We start from the raw sequence: 17,556 nt of genomic DNA, 5'->3' as shown, positions 1-17,556 counted from the left end.
TAGCAGCTCATAGTCTTCCTCTCCTCAGCAGGATGGATGTGGCATCAGTGACCAACAAACAAAGCTGCCAGGGCAGAAAATCTGCTGTAAAACATTGTAAGTCACTCCACATGAGTAGAATCATACTTTTGGATCATGAAATATCCCAAAGGATGATGGTTCAGCTAACAGTGTTCGAAAGAAGCATAGTATTATAGGGCAGGCTCTTTTCCACTGTGAATTAACAGTCATTCTCTGGATCACAGTAGCAGTACTTCCATTGGAAGCCTCTCTGTGGTTTTGGAAACTGCTAACATGTCAGTCAGATGTTGTAATGGGGCCCACTTTGCCAGTTCTGTAATATTTTGAGATAAAATGCTTTAGCAAAGCTGGCAGTATGTTGTGTGTAGTTTGGCTGTGTTTTATGTGATCTGAGAGAGTCTGTTCAGCCTTGTTGGCAGGTCTGCATTAGTTCAGACAGACTTGACTGTTCTTCAAGTCGTAACTGTGTCCCTGACAGCTTTTTTTAAACCAAATATTGAATTTTTCACCTTTTCAGTGTCTTATATGCTTTATCACAGATAGAGTGGGTTTGACACATGTTGGTAAATAGCAGATCTGCATACCAGTAATGTATTCTCAGTGGTGAGGTAATCTGAGAGGATCAGTACAGGAATCAGTGACACACTCCAGCAGTCATGCCCAGATGTAAGGAAGAGGAGGTGGCAGGGTCCAACAACGTCGGACATACCAAGCACATGATGAATTTCTTACTCTTTCCACCAATGTAATGAAGTCATTACACATGAGCTCCTTCACAAGAATGCCATGTGACCTCCTCAGCTTTAGTCAGTACATAATGTTTTTTACAAGTGCATGTGTGTGAGTGTCTGGGCCATGACTTATTGGTCCTAATGAGTCACAATGTCAAATGGAGAGACTTCTCCCGTCTGGGAGACTCACTTGAGGGTAATACAGCAAGCCTGATGTAGGTCACGTGAGCAGTGGGCATAGACTATATATTTCTGTTTAAAATAATTATTGAAAAATGTTTGTTGTCTTTTCACTACAGTAACATTGGGATTGGTCTGCACCTCCTTTATTATTATTATTTTCCATAGGCAGCAAAAAGGTAGTATTAATACATGACAAAACAAATGATAGAATATTGAACTGATGACAGGACTTCTTATGGATTTTCTTAGAAATTGTGTTCTCGAACCTACTGGAACAGTTGAAGAAGGGTTTAGGGCCAACATATAGACCTAACACACAATGAGTGTACATAAAGAATGCAACCATTTGTTGACATAGCAAGATGTGCTTTTAGTAAATTCCTGGGTTGTTACATTAGCGTTACTCATTTTCAGCTTTAAAGAGGAGTGTTGTTTGCTCCTCTGATCATTGTGCTTAGTCTGATGGCTTTCCCTTTTGCAGTACAAGTAACCTACCTAAAAGCCATCACTTACCTCCATCAGTCACACGATGCTTTTCAGTGCTTGATGTAGCAGCCAGGTCCAGGGCCTAGCATGCCATTCCACCAGGCTGCCATGGAGCATTATATCACCAATGCTCCGTTGCAGCCTGGTGGAATAGGACTAGACCCTGTAGGCCTTTAGTTTCCATCCATCTGCCTGTCATTAACATTCTGAAGAGAGAGGGCAGAGAAAGCTTTAGGCGGGGAGGGAGAAGGAGAGGTGGATGTCCAAGAGGTTCAGAGTGCTTACAGTAGTCAATTTTACATCTGGGTTTGAACATCTAACAAAGAGAACCTTGGAATCTGTTGAACACTAACTGTGCAGATTGTGCTGGTGGCTTCATTGGCACAAGTGTGTGCCATATGTTGCCTGAGGCATGAGTCCAATTTAATATCTTCCTCGTTCCTATCCTGTATCCTTCTTTTCTTTAATTTCTAATCTGAACATAGCTTTGTCACATGATATGCATCGATTATTCAGAGAAAGACCTTCTGTTTCACTGGCACATTAATTTATTAACAACAAGAGGACATTCTTCACAGGCAGGAATGTAAATTAGTGAGTGTATAGTCTATTGTTTGAAAAGCTCTTAACAAAATGTGTGCAAACATTAGAGGGTAAAGCAGATAAAACAACAGATCCCTGGTTACCACAAGACTCAAAATAAAAACCAACCCAAAACATAGTGATTCATGCTTGCTGGAAATTAGCAACGTGGTAGGCGCATCTTTTACCAATCTAATTGCTGGGATGAAACTACTTTTTGTATAATTTTTACCATATGGTATGCTTTTATCAAAGAAGCAAAAACATGACTGATAGCCCCGCTATAATTAAGTATGGCGTTAAGGTCTTGTTGGATTATCAGAATACTCAAAAAATGTCAGACATAGATGTACTGTAGAGACTCAGCTGTTTGTGGCATGGGATCCCGCTCCATCTGTAATTGAAAGCTTGTGCTCCGTTAAAAACTGATCGGCCATTTCGTAATTACCTTAGATGGTATTTATCCTGTCTTGTATCCATCCTCCAGAAGAGGCACAGACAACTCCCCCAGTCCCAAACCCTAGATCTGAAGCAGATGGTGGGGCTAGGCATGCTCTGGTATCGTGCCTCCCCAGGCCTCAGCTGCTATTTCAGGTGCTGCTGATGAGCTGCGCTACATGTGGAAATGTAGCCCTGGGACTGATGTGGTACGGCATGTCCCAGATAGCTGTTGGTGGAGTCTGTAATCAACTATGAGAAACTGTAGAAACTCTCAGAGAGTTTGTAATCTTTTATGGTACCCATACAGGAATACATTGCTATACTCAGCAAAAGCAACAGATGCTTTTTAGACAGATTGATTCATAGCAAGGTTAATTGAGAGCATCAGGGGAGAACATGTTGTTGAGTTCAAGAGAGAAAGAAAAAACTTATCTCTCTGGCCCTCTGACAGTGGGTGAGTTGTTTTTACTGAAGCCCAGTTTCTCTCTCTGGAGGTCAACATTGTGGGTCAGTACCCATCATGCTTACGCGGCAGTTTCTTTGACAATAGAACAGGCCTATCTGGCAAATCAGAAGCCATTCTGAACTGCAACTTTGAACATATTTGTCGCCATGAATGGGGTTATGGGAAGTATGTGATGTGGCCTCCAAAGGAGGAATTGGATAACGTCCAGTCCAGAAACAAAGGGCTTTGGTCCAAACTGATCACCACAAAGACCAAACAGCGCTCTCTCATTGTTTATATTGACATGTGTGTTCTGGGCCACATTGACTGGATGTCCATCAGTCAGCTGGATTTGTTGCTGACGGCTTTATAGACCCTGTTAATATCTGCAAACCACTCTCCACACGTGTCAACATGTACCTGAATACGGTTATAAAAGCCTGTTGAGCTTTGTCAAACTGTTTGCTTGAGAAAAAGGTTTACAGGCTGTTGTTATTCTTATACAAAATTACACTGTTGTTTATTTATGTAGTGTGATTTCTCAACACAGTGTGCAGGTGCTCTCATCTCCCCTCCGATCCCCAGTTTGAAAGGGATCACAGAGGGCTTTGATGTCCCCCCACACACTCACCCCACATCCAAATCCCTCAGCGTAGAAGCCTCTACACGTGTTTACCATACAGATAACCACAGAACAGCTGGAAGGTACCATGTAATAGAGGAACACTTGTTATGACAGTGATGTGTATCCAACTTGATAAAAACTTTGGATTACAGTGGGTTGATGATAAAGTGCAAGGTCCGATGTGTCAATCTGTGCTGGCTGTGTTAGTTTTGTAAGAAACCAGTCAGACAGCTGATGTTGCCAGCAGCAGGGGATTCAGATGAAGCATCAGTACGATCAAAAGGAGCTCTTTAGCTGTCCTCATACACTAAGTAACTTAGTTATTTATATCAAGTATTTGCCTTTGGGATTAGATAAATTCCTCTCGCTCTTCATTGTAATTGTCAGATCATAATCAGAGGTCCTATCCACAGTAAGGTATATAAACCTGAAAAAAGTTTTTTACATATATACATGATAAGAGATGAGATTGACACGCCTCAGTTAAGGCTAAATCGTGCTTCTCCCGGGTGCAGTTATCCATATGCTTTCACCCGCATGTCAAACATGCTGGTGCTGGCATATCGATAGCAGTTATGAAAAGCATTGCTTTTGAGTTGAAAAACTCCAGTTTAGCGTGAAAGGCTGGCCAAAACGAGAAAAATTATCTGTCTTGCTGTGGTCATGGCCCTGGTTTGACTTTGAATTTTCTTGAACCAATACACGAGTTTGCAAAGCGCATCCTAGTTTCAGAAAGTGCCAGACCTGTAATTTCCTCTGACAGGTGGTTGCCTTTTAGCATTAATTCCCTCATACTTCAAGTTGGTGCTGCGTCTTCCATGGCCAGTGTTTGACTATGAAAATTAATGATTTAATGAGTTTCCGTGTGCAGTCATGAATATAATTGTATTAAATGATCCAGTACGCTCCTTTGTGTCAGTGCCATGGTAGCTTTGTTTTAATCCCCAGATCCTCTGGAGATGGAAGCAATTGCAAGCTTTACCCATTCATCAAAAAGGGCTAGTGGACTTCTATGCAGTCGCATTTAAAACCCACCTCCTTCTTAGTGCTCATTGGTGGTCTCCCAGTTTGTCAGTGGCCTGGTGTTCTTAATGTTGAAGTTTTAGAGTTCTTTATTGCAGACAAGCCTCTACTTTGTCATTGCAGTCCCATCGTCCACATTAATGATATTCGTGGTGCACTGTGGTTGAGAGTTTAATTGCTGTGATAAGCTTTCCTTCAGATTTAGTAATGCAGAAATGCCTCCCTTGAGTCCCATCTGTCTCTAAGTGGTGTATTTCCCTATGATTGCCAGAGAGAAGGAGTTGCTACTTAGAAATGCAAAAAAAAAAAAATCAACTGTTTGTAATAGACCTGATGTAAATCACTACCTTATCAAGATTGTGAGAAGAGTTAATGCTGATGAAGGGAGCTGAGCCTTTTACTAATTTGATTACTGCATTAAGGACACATGTCCATGCTCACTCAGACACACACACCAATGCAGCTCACATCCTCTTTGCCTGGAAGCTTTCTAATTGAGTCAGCAGTTGATTGGCCATTAAGTAACTTGACGTACTGAACTCTTAATGGTCTCCTTTAATGGCTTTTGAGGATCTTTTTGGCTTTTTTTGCGAAGGAATTTTTTGCTGTCCAATTATCTCATCAAATGCTTATCTTTGTTTCTGTCCACTTTACTTCCATATTAATGAGGGTATTCATTATCAGCAGGTTGGCCAGATTGAAACTCTTGGCCAAGAATGTACTTTCTCTGTTGTTGTTCTCTTGGCTCTGGGTTAGTTTAGTCTCCAGTTCAAGTGATGTTGACTATAAAAAACCTGAGATTTTCATGCAAATAAACAGACAGAGGATTTTTTCTTTAAAGCTCATTAGGTGGTCAGAGTGAGTGCTATTACCTAAAACAGGGAAGTAGACAACTAATAGAGAAACTACACATGAAAAAGGATTTTTAATGTTGTGATAACTACAGTAAATCACGATTACAAAGACTTTTCCACAAGCAAATCCGTAAAGTAGGTTGGAAAGTGTAAGTTGGAAGCAGCATGTGTCAGCAGTGACACAGATCTTAAAGTCATCAAAGGAGGAAAAATAGTCTGTGGCTAAATTGCAGTCTATTAGCAACATAAACAGCCAAAGTATTTTATGTGGCAAAGTCTCAAGTTGAGCCCTCCTGCGAGGGACTGACAGAAACTCAACAAGACCATTTCTAAACTATGACTAACCAAAAGCAAAACTGATACATACTGACATCCAGAAAGCTGGTAATTGTGGTAGAGCTGCTATTCAGCACTGGCCTACATTTAAACCGGGCAGAACTGCATAACCTGCTGTAAGTAGCAAATATAAAGGACAACTTCACATAATATATAGTCAACATAATATAACAATATGATTTATCATTAAAATTGGTTCATATAGGCCAAATTCATATAATGATCAAAAGTCGAGATGATTATATTATGCATCAGTATTTTATTATTTTGTCAAAAAATATTTTTTAAAAATAATTTTTAAGGCATAAAAGACAGGTGTAAACTTCCACTGAACACGGTTATATTATCATGTCACTGAAGCCCTTCCACACATTTTCTGTGTAGACGTTTAAACATTTAAAGCACTGCTAATATTCCTACACTGGGGTTTTCTCTTAAGAAAAGTGATACATTCCAAAGAGAGCCATGTTTAAGTAGCAGCAGAAGTATTCCAAAATATGTCTTTTATTTTAGGCAATGGCAAAATTTGTCATGCTCATGTCAGTGTGACTATTCCTGCATTTTTAAAGAAAAAAACAAGACAAAACTATCGATTTTAACTTGCAATTAAAGATACCTAACTGTGCTGCATGTTTGATAAGAGACATCATGGTAGCTGATCAACTAGTGATGCAGACAGCTGGGATAAGGCTGAAACAGATTTATAATTCATTAGGTCTACAGTATACAGTATCTCTGTCACAGAGTGCAAAATCTCCTTTTTCTGTTATATAAATAAATAGGTTTAATAGCAGAAAGTCAAACAACGTCTTCAACTCACACTGTCTCGAGTCAGAATAATATACACTGTTGGACAAAATGTTGTTTGAGTGACACTGAACTTCTTATAAGCCCTCAATGAAGTTATGCCAGCGAATGTGCTGCATTCAGTGGCAGTTCCTTCTCCCATTTTTCTGTATAATGGATGCGTAACATTCTCAAAATTAAAAAAAAAACAAAACAAAACAAAAAAAAGGTGTACCTTATGGTGCTGACTGTGACTTCTTGAGCAAAAAATCTAATGCCTTTTTATGGCCTCAGGAATCAGGGCATATCTAACTTAACCAGATCAGAGGTGAAGCTTTTCCTTCTTGAACGATACTACACATACTCTTTATACCGTCTTCATCCTAACCACTGCACATATTTCGGATTAGTTTTAATGAGGCTTGAAGCAGTTCTCAAAGGGTGGCCATACCTGCTGTTAAGTACTTGCTATTTATAGATTGGTGTTTGCATTATCATTACCTTATCAGCTGTAAGTGGGGGAAAATACGATGCACATGAAACTTTGCCATGAAACAATCATCCTTCTCCTGTTCAGCTGACTCTTATTTTCCGTATATTTTGGGTGTGCCAAGAAACAGGCAGTAAGACTTTACAAGATGTTACCTTTTATAATGACACCTAGTCCAGTGAGTCGTACAAATAATTTGTGAAGGTATTTTGCAGCTTTAGTGTTTTCTGCCTTTAATACAAGGGATCACTCTGTGCCCCTGTCTATTGGTGTCTGTGTGGCTCTAAAACACCTCATCAACTGTCCTCTGCCGAAGATGTCTGGCCCAGGCTACCTTCCATTAGGAGAAATCCATTATACATGTCCCTAGCCAGACAGGAGACACAGAAGAAACAATTTGTGTGTGCTAGTGTGCGTGTGCATGTGTGCGTGCGTGCGTGCGTGCGTGCGTGCGTGCGTGCGTGTGTGTGTGTGTGTGTGTGTGTATTAGATCTCAGTTGTCCTGTTGAAGATGGAAATCTAAATGAGAGGCACCCTGAAAGGTGTGATTCCTCAGAAAAGACCTCAGAGGGTAGTTTACCTGCACATACAACTTGTTCAAGCGAGACCTGCTGTCGCCCCTCTGCTTTCTTAAGTGGCTTAGGTTTTCAGTCATAGGCACTGATGAGGCCGTGTGTGTGTGTGCTTGTGTGTGCTTGTGTGCGTGTTGCGTCTGCTTGTGTGTGCTTGTGTGTGCTTGTGTGTGCTTGTGTGTGCTTGTGTGTGCTTGTGTGTGCTTGTGTGTGCTTGTGTGTGCTTGTGTGTGCTTGTGTGTGCTTGTGTGTGCTTGTGTGTGCTTGTGTGTGCTTGTGTGTGCTTGTGTGTGCTTGTGTGTGCTTGTGTGTGCTTGTGTGTGCTTGTGTGTGCTTGTGTGTGCTTGTGTGTGCTTGTGTGTGCTTGTGTGTGCTTGTGTGTGCTTGTGTGTGCTTGTGTGTGCTTGTGTGTGCTTGTGTGTGCTTGTGTGTGCTTGTGTGTGCTTGTGTGTGCTTGTGTGTGCTTGTGTGTGCTTGTGTGTGCTTGTGTGTGCTTGTGTGTGCTTGTGTGTGCTTGTGTGTGCTTGTGTGTGCTTGTGTGTGCTTGTGTGTGCTTGTGTGTGCTTGTGTGTGCTTGTGTGTGCTTGTGTGTGCTTGTGTGTGCTTGTGTGTGCTTGTGTGTGCTTGTGTGTGCTTGTGTGTGCTTGTGTGTGCTTGTGTGTGCTTGTGTGTGCTTGTGTGTGCTTGTGTGTGCTTGTGTGTGCTTGTGTGTGCTTGTGTGTGCTTGTGTGTGCTTGTGTGTGCTTGTGTGTGCTTGTGTGTGCTTGTGTGTGCTTGTGTGTGCTTGTGTGTGCTTGTGTGTGCTTGTGTGTGCTTGTGTGTGCTTGTGTGTGCTTGTGTGTGCTTGTGTGTGCTTGTGTGTGCTTGTGTGTGCTTGTGTGTGCTTGTGTGTGCTTGTGTGTGCTTGTGTGTGCTTGTGTGTGCTTGTGTGTGCTTGTGTGTGCTTGTGTGTGCTTGTGTGTGCTTGTGTGTGCTTGTGTGTGCTTGTGTGTGCTTGTGTGTGCTTGTGTGTGCTTGTGTGTGCTTGTGTGTGCTTGTGTGTGCTTGTGTGTGCTTGTGTGTGCTTGTGTGTGCTTGTGTGTGCTTGTGTGTGCTTGTGTGTGCTTGTGTGTGCTTGTGTGTGCTTGTGTGTGCTTGTGTGTGCTTGTGTGTGCTTGTGTGTGCTTGTGTGTGCTTGTGTGTGCTTGTGTGTGCTTGTGTGTGCTTGTGTGTGCTTGTGTGTGCTTGTGTGTGCTTGTGTGTGCTTGTGTGTGCTTGTGTGTGCTTGTGTGTGCTTGTGTGTGCTTGTGTGTGCTTGTGTGTGCTTGTGTGTGCTTGTGTGTGCTTGTGTGTGCTTGTGTGTGCTTGTGTGTGCTTGTGTGTGCTTGTGTGTGCTTGTGTGTGCTTGTGTGTGCTTGTGTGTGCTTGTGTGTGCTTGTGTGTGCTTGTGTGTGCTTGTGTGTGCTTGTGTGTGCTTGTGTGTGCTTGTGTGTGCTTGTGTGTGCTTGTGTGTGCTTGTGTGTGCTTGTGTGTGCTTGTGTGTGCTTGTGTGTGCTTGTGTGTGCTTGTGTGTGCTTGTGTGTGCTTGTGTGTGCTTGTGTGTGCTTGTGTGTGCTTGTGTGTGCTTGTGTGTGCTTGTGTGTGCTTGTGTGTGCTTGTGTGTGCTTGTGTGTGCTTGTGTGTGCTTGTGTGTGCTTGTGTGTGCTTGTGTGTGCTTGTGTGTGCTTGTGTGTGCTTGTGTGTGCTTGTGTGTGCTTGTGTGTGCTTGTGTGTGCTTGTGTGTGCTTGTGTGTGCTTGTGTGTGCTTGTGTGTGCTTGTGTGTGCTTGTGTGTGCTTGTGTGTGCTTGTGTGTGCTTGTGTGTGCTTGTGTGTGCTTGTGTGTGCTTGTGTGTGCTTGTGTGTGCTTGTGTGTGCTTGTGTGTGCTTGTGTGTGCTTGTGTGTGCTTGTGTGTGCTTGTGTGTGCTTGTGTGTGCTTGTGTGTGCTTGTGTGTGCTTGTGTGTGCTTGTGTGTGCTTGTGTGTGCTTGTGTGTGCTTGTGTGTGCTTGTGTGTGCTTGTGTGTGCTTGTGTGTGCTTGTGTGTGCTTGTGTGTGCTTGTGTGTGCTTGTGTGTGCTTGTGTGTGCTTGTGTGTGCTTGTGTGTGCTTGTGTGTGCTTGTGTGTGCTTGTGTGTGCTTGTGTGTGCTTGTGTGTGCTTGTGTGTGCTTGTGTGTGCTTGTGTGTGCTTGTGTGTGCTTGTGTGTGCTTGTGTGTGCTTGTGTGTGCTTGTGTGTGCTTGTGTGTGCTTGTGTGTGCTTGTGTGTGCTTGTGTGTGCTTGTGTGTGCTTGTGTGTGCTTGTGTGTGCTTGTGTGTGCTTGTGTGTGCTTGTGTGTGCTTGTGTGTGCTTGTGTGTGCTTGTGTGTGCTTGTGTGTGCTTGTGTGTGCTTGTGTGTGCTTGTGTGTGCTTGTGTGTGCTTGTGTGTGCTTGTGTGTGCTTGTGTGTGCTTGTGTGTGCTTGTGTGTGCTTGTGTGTGCTTGTGTGTGCTTGTGTGTGCTTGTGTGTGCTTGTGTGTGCTTGTGTGTGCTTGTGTGTGCTTGTGTGTGCTTGTGTGTGCTTGTGTGTGCTTGTGTGTGCTTGTGTGTGTGTGCATGTATGTTTGCTTTCTTTCAGAGATCCGGGCCCAGTTAGTGGAGCAGCAGAAATGTCTGTCAAACATGGTGGAGGCAGTGTTATAGCATGGGCATGTATGGCTGCCAATAGAACTGGGTCACTGGTGTTTATTGATGATGTGACTGCTGATAGAAGTAGCAGGATGAATTCTGAAGTGTATAGGGCTGTACTAACTGCTCAGATTCAGCCAAATGCTGCAAAACCGATAGGACAGTGCTTCATAGTACAGCTAGATAATGACTCCAAACATACTGCGAAAGCAAGGCAAAGAAATTGAATATTCTTCAATGGCCAAGTCAGTCACCTGACCTCAACTCAACTCAGCATGCTTTCACTTACTGAAGACAAAACTGAGGACAGAAAGACCCGGAAACAAGCAACAACTGAAGGCAGCTGCAGTAAAGGCCTGGAAAAGCATCTTAAGGGAGGAAACTCATTTGGTGGTGTCCCTGGGTTCCAGACCTCAGCCAGTCATTGACCGCATAGGATTTTCATCCAAGTATTAAAAAATAATCCTTACATTTATAATTACGTTAGTTTGTCCAATTACTTTTGAGGGACTAAGTTTAAAAAAGGGCTGTAATTCCTAAACGGTTAATGCTATATTTTTGTCTCTGTCCAAATACTTCTGTACCACCTGTATATTTCTACCATGTAAATGTACAGTTTATAAGGGTTTGCTCTTCTACATGCCTGGAGTGAATAAACCTTATTTCACCCGTCAACATCTGGCTTCATCCTTATGTGTGTGTGCATGTATGTTTGCTTTCTTTCAGAGATCCGGGCCCAGTTAGTGGAGCAGCAGAAATGTCTGGACCAGCAGACAGAGATGAGGGTCCAGCTGCTGCAGGACCTTCAGGACTTCTTCAGGAAGAAGGCAGAGATTGAGATGGAATACTCCAGAAACTTGGAGAAACTAGCCGAGCGCTTCATGGCAAAGACTCGTAGCACCAAGGATCACCAGCAGTACAAGTGAGGAGTGATTATACAGATCAGTTCTGTATAATGTGTCTTTGTTTCAAATTTATGCAGTGTGTATATTAACGCCTGTGGGTTTTAGCCCATTACGTCACACTAAAGTAGCTGGGGAGCTTTATGATTAATCCATCTTGACTTTTCATTTTGTATTATGTGCCATAATATAGTAGTCTAGTGTACAGTGTTGTACAGTGCAGTGTAGCTTCTGGGGAGCATGGTACAAGTAAACATGGCTGTGGATGTACAAATGACAAGAACATCAAATTAAGTCAGATGCTTTCTCTCTTTCTTGCTCCATCTGTCTCATCTTTTTCCCTCCCTCATCTCTCTCTCTATCTTCCCTGTGCATCACCGTTTGACTCTTGAGTCTTTTCTGATCTTGACACAGTTAAGCGTGCTGTAGTTTTTGGCCTTATTGCACTGTAGGAGCCTGCCCATGAAAAAAGCAGACATTTACATATTGTTTGAACTTGTGGTGGGAACAAAAATAAAAAGTATGTTTGTCCCCGCCGTCTGTAAATAGCCCGTGCGCTCTGTCTGAAGCTCCAATGGCTCTAGCAGCTGTGTGTGCCCATATGTGTAACTGATGAGGGGACTCTGGTATGGCGCTCTGTGGTTTTCATCGCGTGATGTACAGTCTGGTCATTTCATTCAAAGGGTGAACATTTGACAAGTGCCTAGGAGCATATTTATGAAGTAAATACAAGAGGTCTGAATAACATTAACAACCTTCCTGTGGATTTTAAATCATGTGTCCTATATTTTTGTATTCATATAAACAACAGATGTACAGTAAGACTTCTGTGTTCTTCATATTCCTTATGTTGTTTTCATAGGACAGACTTGTAGGTGATGTGAAAAAGTGCGTTTTCATTCTGTCTGTGTCTCCTTTAACCAGTTTTCACATGAGAGGTTAGCTTTGCGGAGCAGCAGAATGCTAAATTAGCATTAAAATGAGCAGCAAAATTTTTGGGTAATTAGTCAAGACAAGCTGCATTCAAAAGGGGGCCACTGTTATGGCTGTCATTGGAGCTACAGTTTTAAATCCAGTTTAGATAACTGATGTTAAAACACACTGACAAGATGTCATTCTTTCATTTAAAAGTGTATTAATTTGCAGCATGTATGACACTCTTGGTTTGTTTTGAACTGTTTCCCCCCTTTTTGTGTGAGTTTGTGTGTGTGTGTGTGTGTGTGTGTGTGTGTGTGTGTGTGTGTGTGTGTGTGTGTGTGTGTGTGTGTGTGTGTGTGTGTGTGTGTGTGTGTGTGTGTTAAAAAATTTGATATATAAATCAAATTCTAAGAGTATCTTCTCTGTCCCTTCCTGTGAAAAAACAAAACAGCAGAGTTTCCAACAGTGTCTAGCCCACAGCAGAAGTCTGTGGGAGAGCCATTCGGTCCTTTCTGCCTTGTCCATTTGTTTTTCAGTGGCTGTTTGCAGAACACACACACACATATGCACACAACAATATACTGTATTATGCAAAGTTTGTCCTAGGAGGTATACGGAGATGGTGACCAAAGGAATCAGTGAATTATTTATATTGCCAAAGCCACAGCTGGGACCATCTTAAAGTGGCTGCTTATATCCAGAATTAAGTTTATGGTGAATTGACTTCCTCTTGTTGTCTGTGAGGAGAAAAGGGTTAGGAACATGCTGCAGCTGCATACTGTACATATTGCCACATTATATTATCTGGAATGCATTGAGACTGAGTGGTAAATGGAAGAAAATTGTGGGTGTATTTGAGCTTATTTGCAGAATGAGTTAAAACTAGAATTATTAGTAGAATTTGGCACTCTGTTGCATGCTTCTAAATCTTAAACTTTAACCTTCCCTTATATTATAGGATTGGTGCAATTAAGACTTGAAGTGATCACACTGATTAGGCCATAGCTGCACGACTAAATTGCAGGTCAACATCAGTCACCGTGATGTAGCTATAAAGACTGCTACCATACTTCATTAAGGAAAGATGTTATCAGTACGGCACTGGAGGACTTTGCAATGTTTTCCTCTACTGCTGATAATGGCTCCTGTTTCGATACCATGCATACTGAAGTGGTAATTATCCTTCATTGTCAGCATCCTGCAACTGTATGAGAGTGCAAATATGTTGACACTGACCCAGTGACTCCTGGATTTAGATTGCATGAATTGACAGAACACACAGACATATACACACATTGATAGGAAGCAGTTAGTTGCTAATGAATTCTCTGTTTTTGCTCCACTCCCTCTCTAGCTCCACTCCCACATTAGCTTCCCCTTTCTTACCTGTGTTTGAGCCCCTTGGGGTGCCTTCTATATGTCTGTGAGTCTGTCTGACCCAGTTCCCGCCCTGGCGGACAGGGAAATGATGACATTGAGAGATTTTCCTGCCATTATGCGGGGAAAGCAACTCGCAGAGGTTATTTTGTCGTCGCGGCCTGTGTCAGTCCCCCCCCTTGTTTTCTCACTCTGTCCTCTTTTCACTGCAGACTTCCAGTTGGATTTAGTAGGTCAGTCCATTAGCAAACATACAAGGTGCTTAAGGAACTGTTGATGAATTTGTAACTCAGGGAAACAAAACCAAAGTTTTATAATTTTTCCAAATCTGCTGTATAAAGCAGTTTTCCTTCCATTCTTTGACTATGTAAAATGAATTCTGGGTCTTTCATTGATTACATGTGTAGAGTGGTGCTGCTTGGTTGACCTTGTATTGTGTGACATACTGAATTTTTATAAGAAGTGTGCATATACTGTCATCAGTTTAGTTCTGGTGCTGAATTAGGTAAGACTTTTCATAGTGACGATTCCTGCTTTGATTTGTAAATAGGGTGAGTTAAAGCAAAGAGGAGGACATGTGAGGCAATTCAAGTCATGACTGAAAATTCTCTGGCTGATCCTGCCAGTTGGCTGCTGTCACTCAAGCCGTTTTGCATCTCCAATAAAAGTTGTTTCATTTTTTGATACCTTGGACAAAATGGTCTATATGTGGGTTACTTTACACACTTTTTCATAAACTCACTATGTGCTCTGTCCAGCTTCATGTCAGTGTCCACCTGGACATTGTGCATCTGCACATGGAAAAGTGAGCATGAATTAATAAACACATACACATGCGGACACACATCCTTTCTTCCCATGTCTAGATTCTGTGCCATAGAATGGACGTATTGCACTCTGCGGATACAAAGTGCAGAAAGGATTTATGGTAATTGCACTTTGAGAGAGTGTGTGTGATCCTGTCCAGCAGTCCTGCTGCTGTAGCTCTGGGACCACTTCATTTATTTTCTCTTTTTCTAGCTTTTTCTCTTCCTTTGCACATGTCCTGTAGCACGGGCATGTGGCACCGTTACATTGCTCAGCTTTTAGCTAAATCAGTTTTTTCATTTACTGTTTTCCTGGGGTCTTTGAAAAATGACTCTCGGATGTTTTTCATGTCAGCGTTCTTGGCTCTGCCTTTATCAAATGTAGTTTGCTTCCTGTTTTTGCAGAGTCTCAGGGAACATTTTAGCTGGTCTGAATGTTTGTATCAGTTTTTCATTTGGAGAAATGCTTTGTTTTTGCTCTTGCAGCAGATGTGGTGCCAGTGCTAAAGGCTAGTTCAGGGCTGGGTCAATTGCCGAGTGCAGTGTTTCACCTGTTGTGTTGACAAGTGCTGTCTGTCTATGCAAACTAACTTTGTGAGGGGAGAGCAGAGGCGAGTCTCCATATGGTTCCTGCAAGACTTGACCTTCAGGCCCAACCTTAAAACCTCTCCAAAACACACACTCATGGACAGCCACACACACTCATATTCTGTGCTGCTTTTTAGCAGGCAGGAGGAATGTTATAGATTAACCCAGAGGAAGTCAGCCTGCAGGCCAGTGTTAATACAGGGCCCCAGTTTGCTCTGGCCTGGACAATGTCCTTCAGTTAGTTTGGGAGCAGCTGGCACACAGCACAGGAAACAACGCTCAGACTGCTCTATTTTTTTTCATTATTACTCTTTAGCTCTTTTGCACTCAGATCTCTATCTGTCCTCTTTACTGGAGCTTCTCTCCTCTTCCTTGTCTGTCTACTGCTGTCACAGTTCATACATAATTCTACTTTTCAGCTTAACTTAAAATACATCCATGGCTTCTGCAGCTTCATTCCACTAAGTGTATTTAAAAGCCTTTGGCACACTGTTCTTTGGTTGTAGGATGTCAGCCTGGCTCGGAGCTCTGCCCCAGAAATGTCAGGGATACAAAGTATTTTCAACTTAACTGTTCAGTCCTTTTAAGATATGGGGAGAGGAACCAGCAGTATATGGGACATCTAACACCAAGGGAGGCCTATTACACATCCCTCTTCCACTTTAGTTAGTACACTTAGTTATAGGCCCTGGTGCACTGAAGGTGTTTGTAGACATCCTGTTTGTCGAGGAAGTGTCACAATCTCCTTGTGACAATAACAAATATTGTGTAAAGAAATTAGGGGTGACACACTGACATGGATACAGACACATAGGACAAAATACGCATGTTCAAATACACTGAAGAAAAACATAAACACATACAGGTATTTGTACATGCCTACTAGCTCTTCTCTGGAAGACTGCCAAAATATGGAGTGGGTTTAAATCTGTGACAGTGCGTGTACTTTTATTATTTATTTATTACACGTGCAACTTAACAGAGAAGGTTTCTAAGAAAGTTAAGTCATTAAAATATCTTAAATAACCACTTCTCTTAGACCCACTGATGATTCCTCTTCATAACTAGTAATCTGTTGTGTCACTGTGACACCAGGTTATTAATTTTTCTCATGGATTTTTGACAGCTGATGTGACACCTGACCATTTTCTCTGGTCGATTTAGGAAAGACCAGAACCTGTTATCACCTGTCAACTGCTGGTATCTGCTGCTGAACCAGGTGAGGAGGGAGAGTAAGGACCACGCCACACTGAGCGACATCTACCTCAACAACGTCATCATGAGGTTCATGCAGATCAGCGAGGACTCCACACGTTTACTCAAGAAGGTGAGGGTGGAGAATACGCTGGCCATGGTCGCACTAAATCTAAATACAGTTGTCAGGGCACTTTTTGAAGACACTGTTAGGGTACGGGAAAGTAAACGCTTTCTTTGGGCTAAATTAAACATTGCTATGTTTAAGTCTGTTTACCAATTGAAACACACTGTACTCATTTCACTCTGCTCTTATGTGTAGTAGGTTTTAACACAAATTCACTGTAATTCGTGAATACAATTTCCAAACACAGTCTGCTGTCGTTAAGTATTTCTCGGTTTCACCCTTTCACATCCCTCAAGTCTCTTTTTGACTGCTCCAGCCTCCCGCACTCTTGTTTAAGTTAGTTTCTACTGTACTGATGTTGGTTGCTACTAGAAGAAGTCAGACATTTTTTTTCTTGGATCGAAAAAACAGACATTTAAACTCACCACTAAAACAATCCAGATTTTTCATAGCGGTCAGATCGGGTAGCAGCCTCTCCTGTCACTCATGTTATAGAAACAGTCTTTCACTGTCAGTTAACCCATTCATTTGACAATGAAGTATATTTGGTTGCATGAAATTCGCAATATATACTCTATATATTCTGCTTTGTGTTTGACGGTATGAAGCTCTGCTGGGCTCCTGTGGTTTAGTTTTGTGAATTAGAGTAATGCAAAGGAACCTTAGTCACCACACTTTCAGATCAGTATGCCTTCATTCTCCCATCTGAACTGTGGCTTCATGACCGAAACCGGGCCTCTGCCTGCCTTTTCCACCACAAAGACGACTACTCCCTAACAGATTATGAGCTCCTATGCTGTAGGAGTCACATGAACCCACCACAGGCCTAAATTACAAAGTAGCTTTTCTTCAGAGGAGTGCCTTTTTGTCAGTTTAGCTTGTGTGCCTTTTTCTGTCTCTGTTCCTCTTCGCTTTCTTTCCCTAAACATATAACCTCCATATTCAAAAGGTAAGAGTGAGGCATGTTTATTCATTTTTAAAGTGATATCTCTTGATAGGTGTGGTTTCATCTGATTGTATGGGGGAGTGGTGTTTAAATACTTACCCAAACCCTCAAGTCACAAACAGGAAGCTTCAGCAGTCCCTTCCTATTGATAGTGTTTAAAGGTTTATGGTTCTGCTAATGAGGACTGATGTGAAACGGACATGCATTTTTCAGATGTTGCTCACATTGGCTCCCCTGACTCAACACACTTCGATGATCATAATGATAGACTACCTCTGATGCTGATTTAGATTTTTTGTGTAATTTTGAAGACAATTACCCAAAATCCTCAAAATCTGTAGGGTACTGTATCGCCACACTCGCCCTATCATTGCTCCACCTGCATCGTTATTGCTGTGGAATCTGCAGTATCCAACTACATTGTGTAATAGTTGTCCCTTTTA

At 42.2% G+C, this 17,556-nt stretch overlaps 1 protein-coding gene across 3 annotated transcripts in view; it reads left to right on the top strand.

Annotated features, from left to right (window-relative positions):
• Window positions 1-17,556, top strand: part of srgap1a (SLIT-ROBO Rho GTPase activating protein 1a) — an 80,081-nt gene that overhangs the window by 19,763 nt on the left and 42,762 nt on the right. For all 3 annotated transcript variants that reach the window (XM_040132430.1, XM_040132429.1, XM_040132432.1), the window contains exons 2-3: window positions 10,982-11,177; window positions 16,011-16,173. In XM_040132430.1, the coding sequence (XP_039988364.1) occupies window positions 10,982-11,177; window positions 16,011-16,173 (359 nt within the window). The remainder of the gene's footprint in view (window positions 1-10,981; window positions 11,178-16,010; window positions 16,174-17,556) is intronic.

This window comes from Xiphias gladius, chromosome 8, assembly GCF_016859285.1.
Source record: "Xiphias gladius isolate SHS-SW01 ecotype Sanya breed wild chromosome 8, ASM1685928v1, whole genome shotgun sequence".
Taxonomy (NCBI): Eukaryota; Metazoa; Chordata; class Actinopteri; order Istiophoriformes; family Xiphiidae; genus Xiphias; species Xiphias gladius.
The sequence above is the reverse complement of the archived record's forward strand: the minus strand, read 5'-3'. Positions and strand labels throughout refer to the sequence as shown.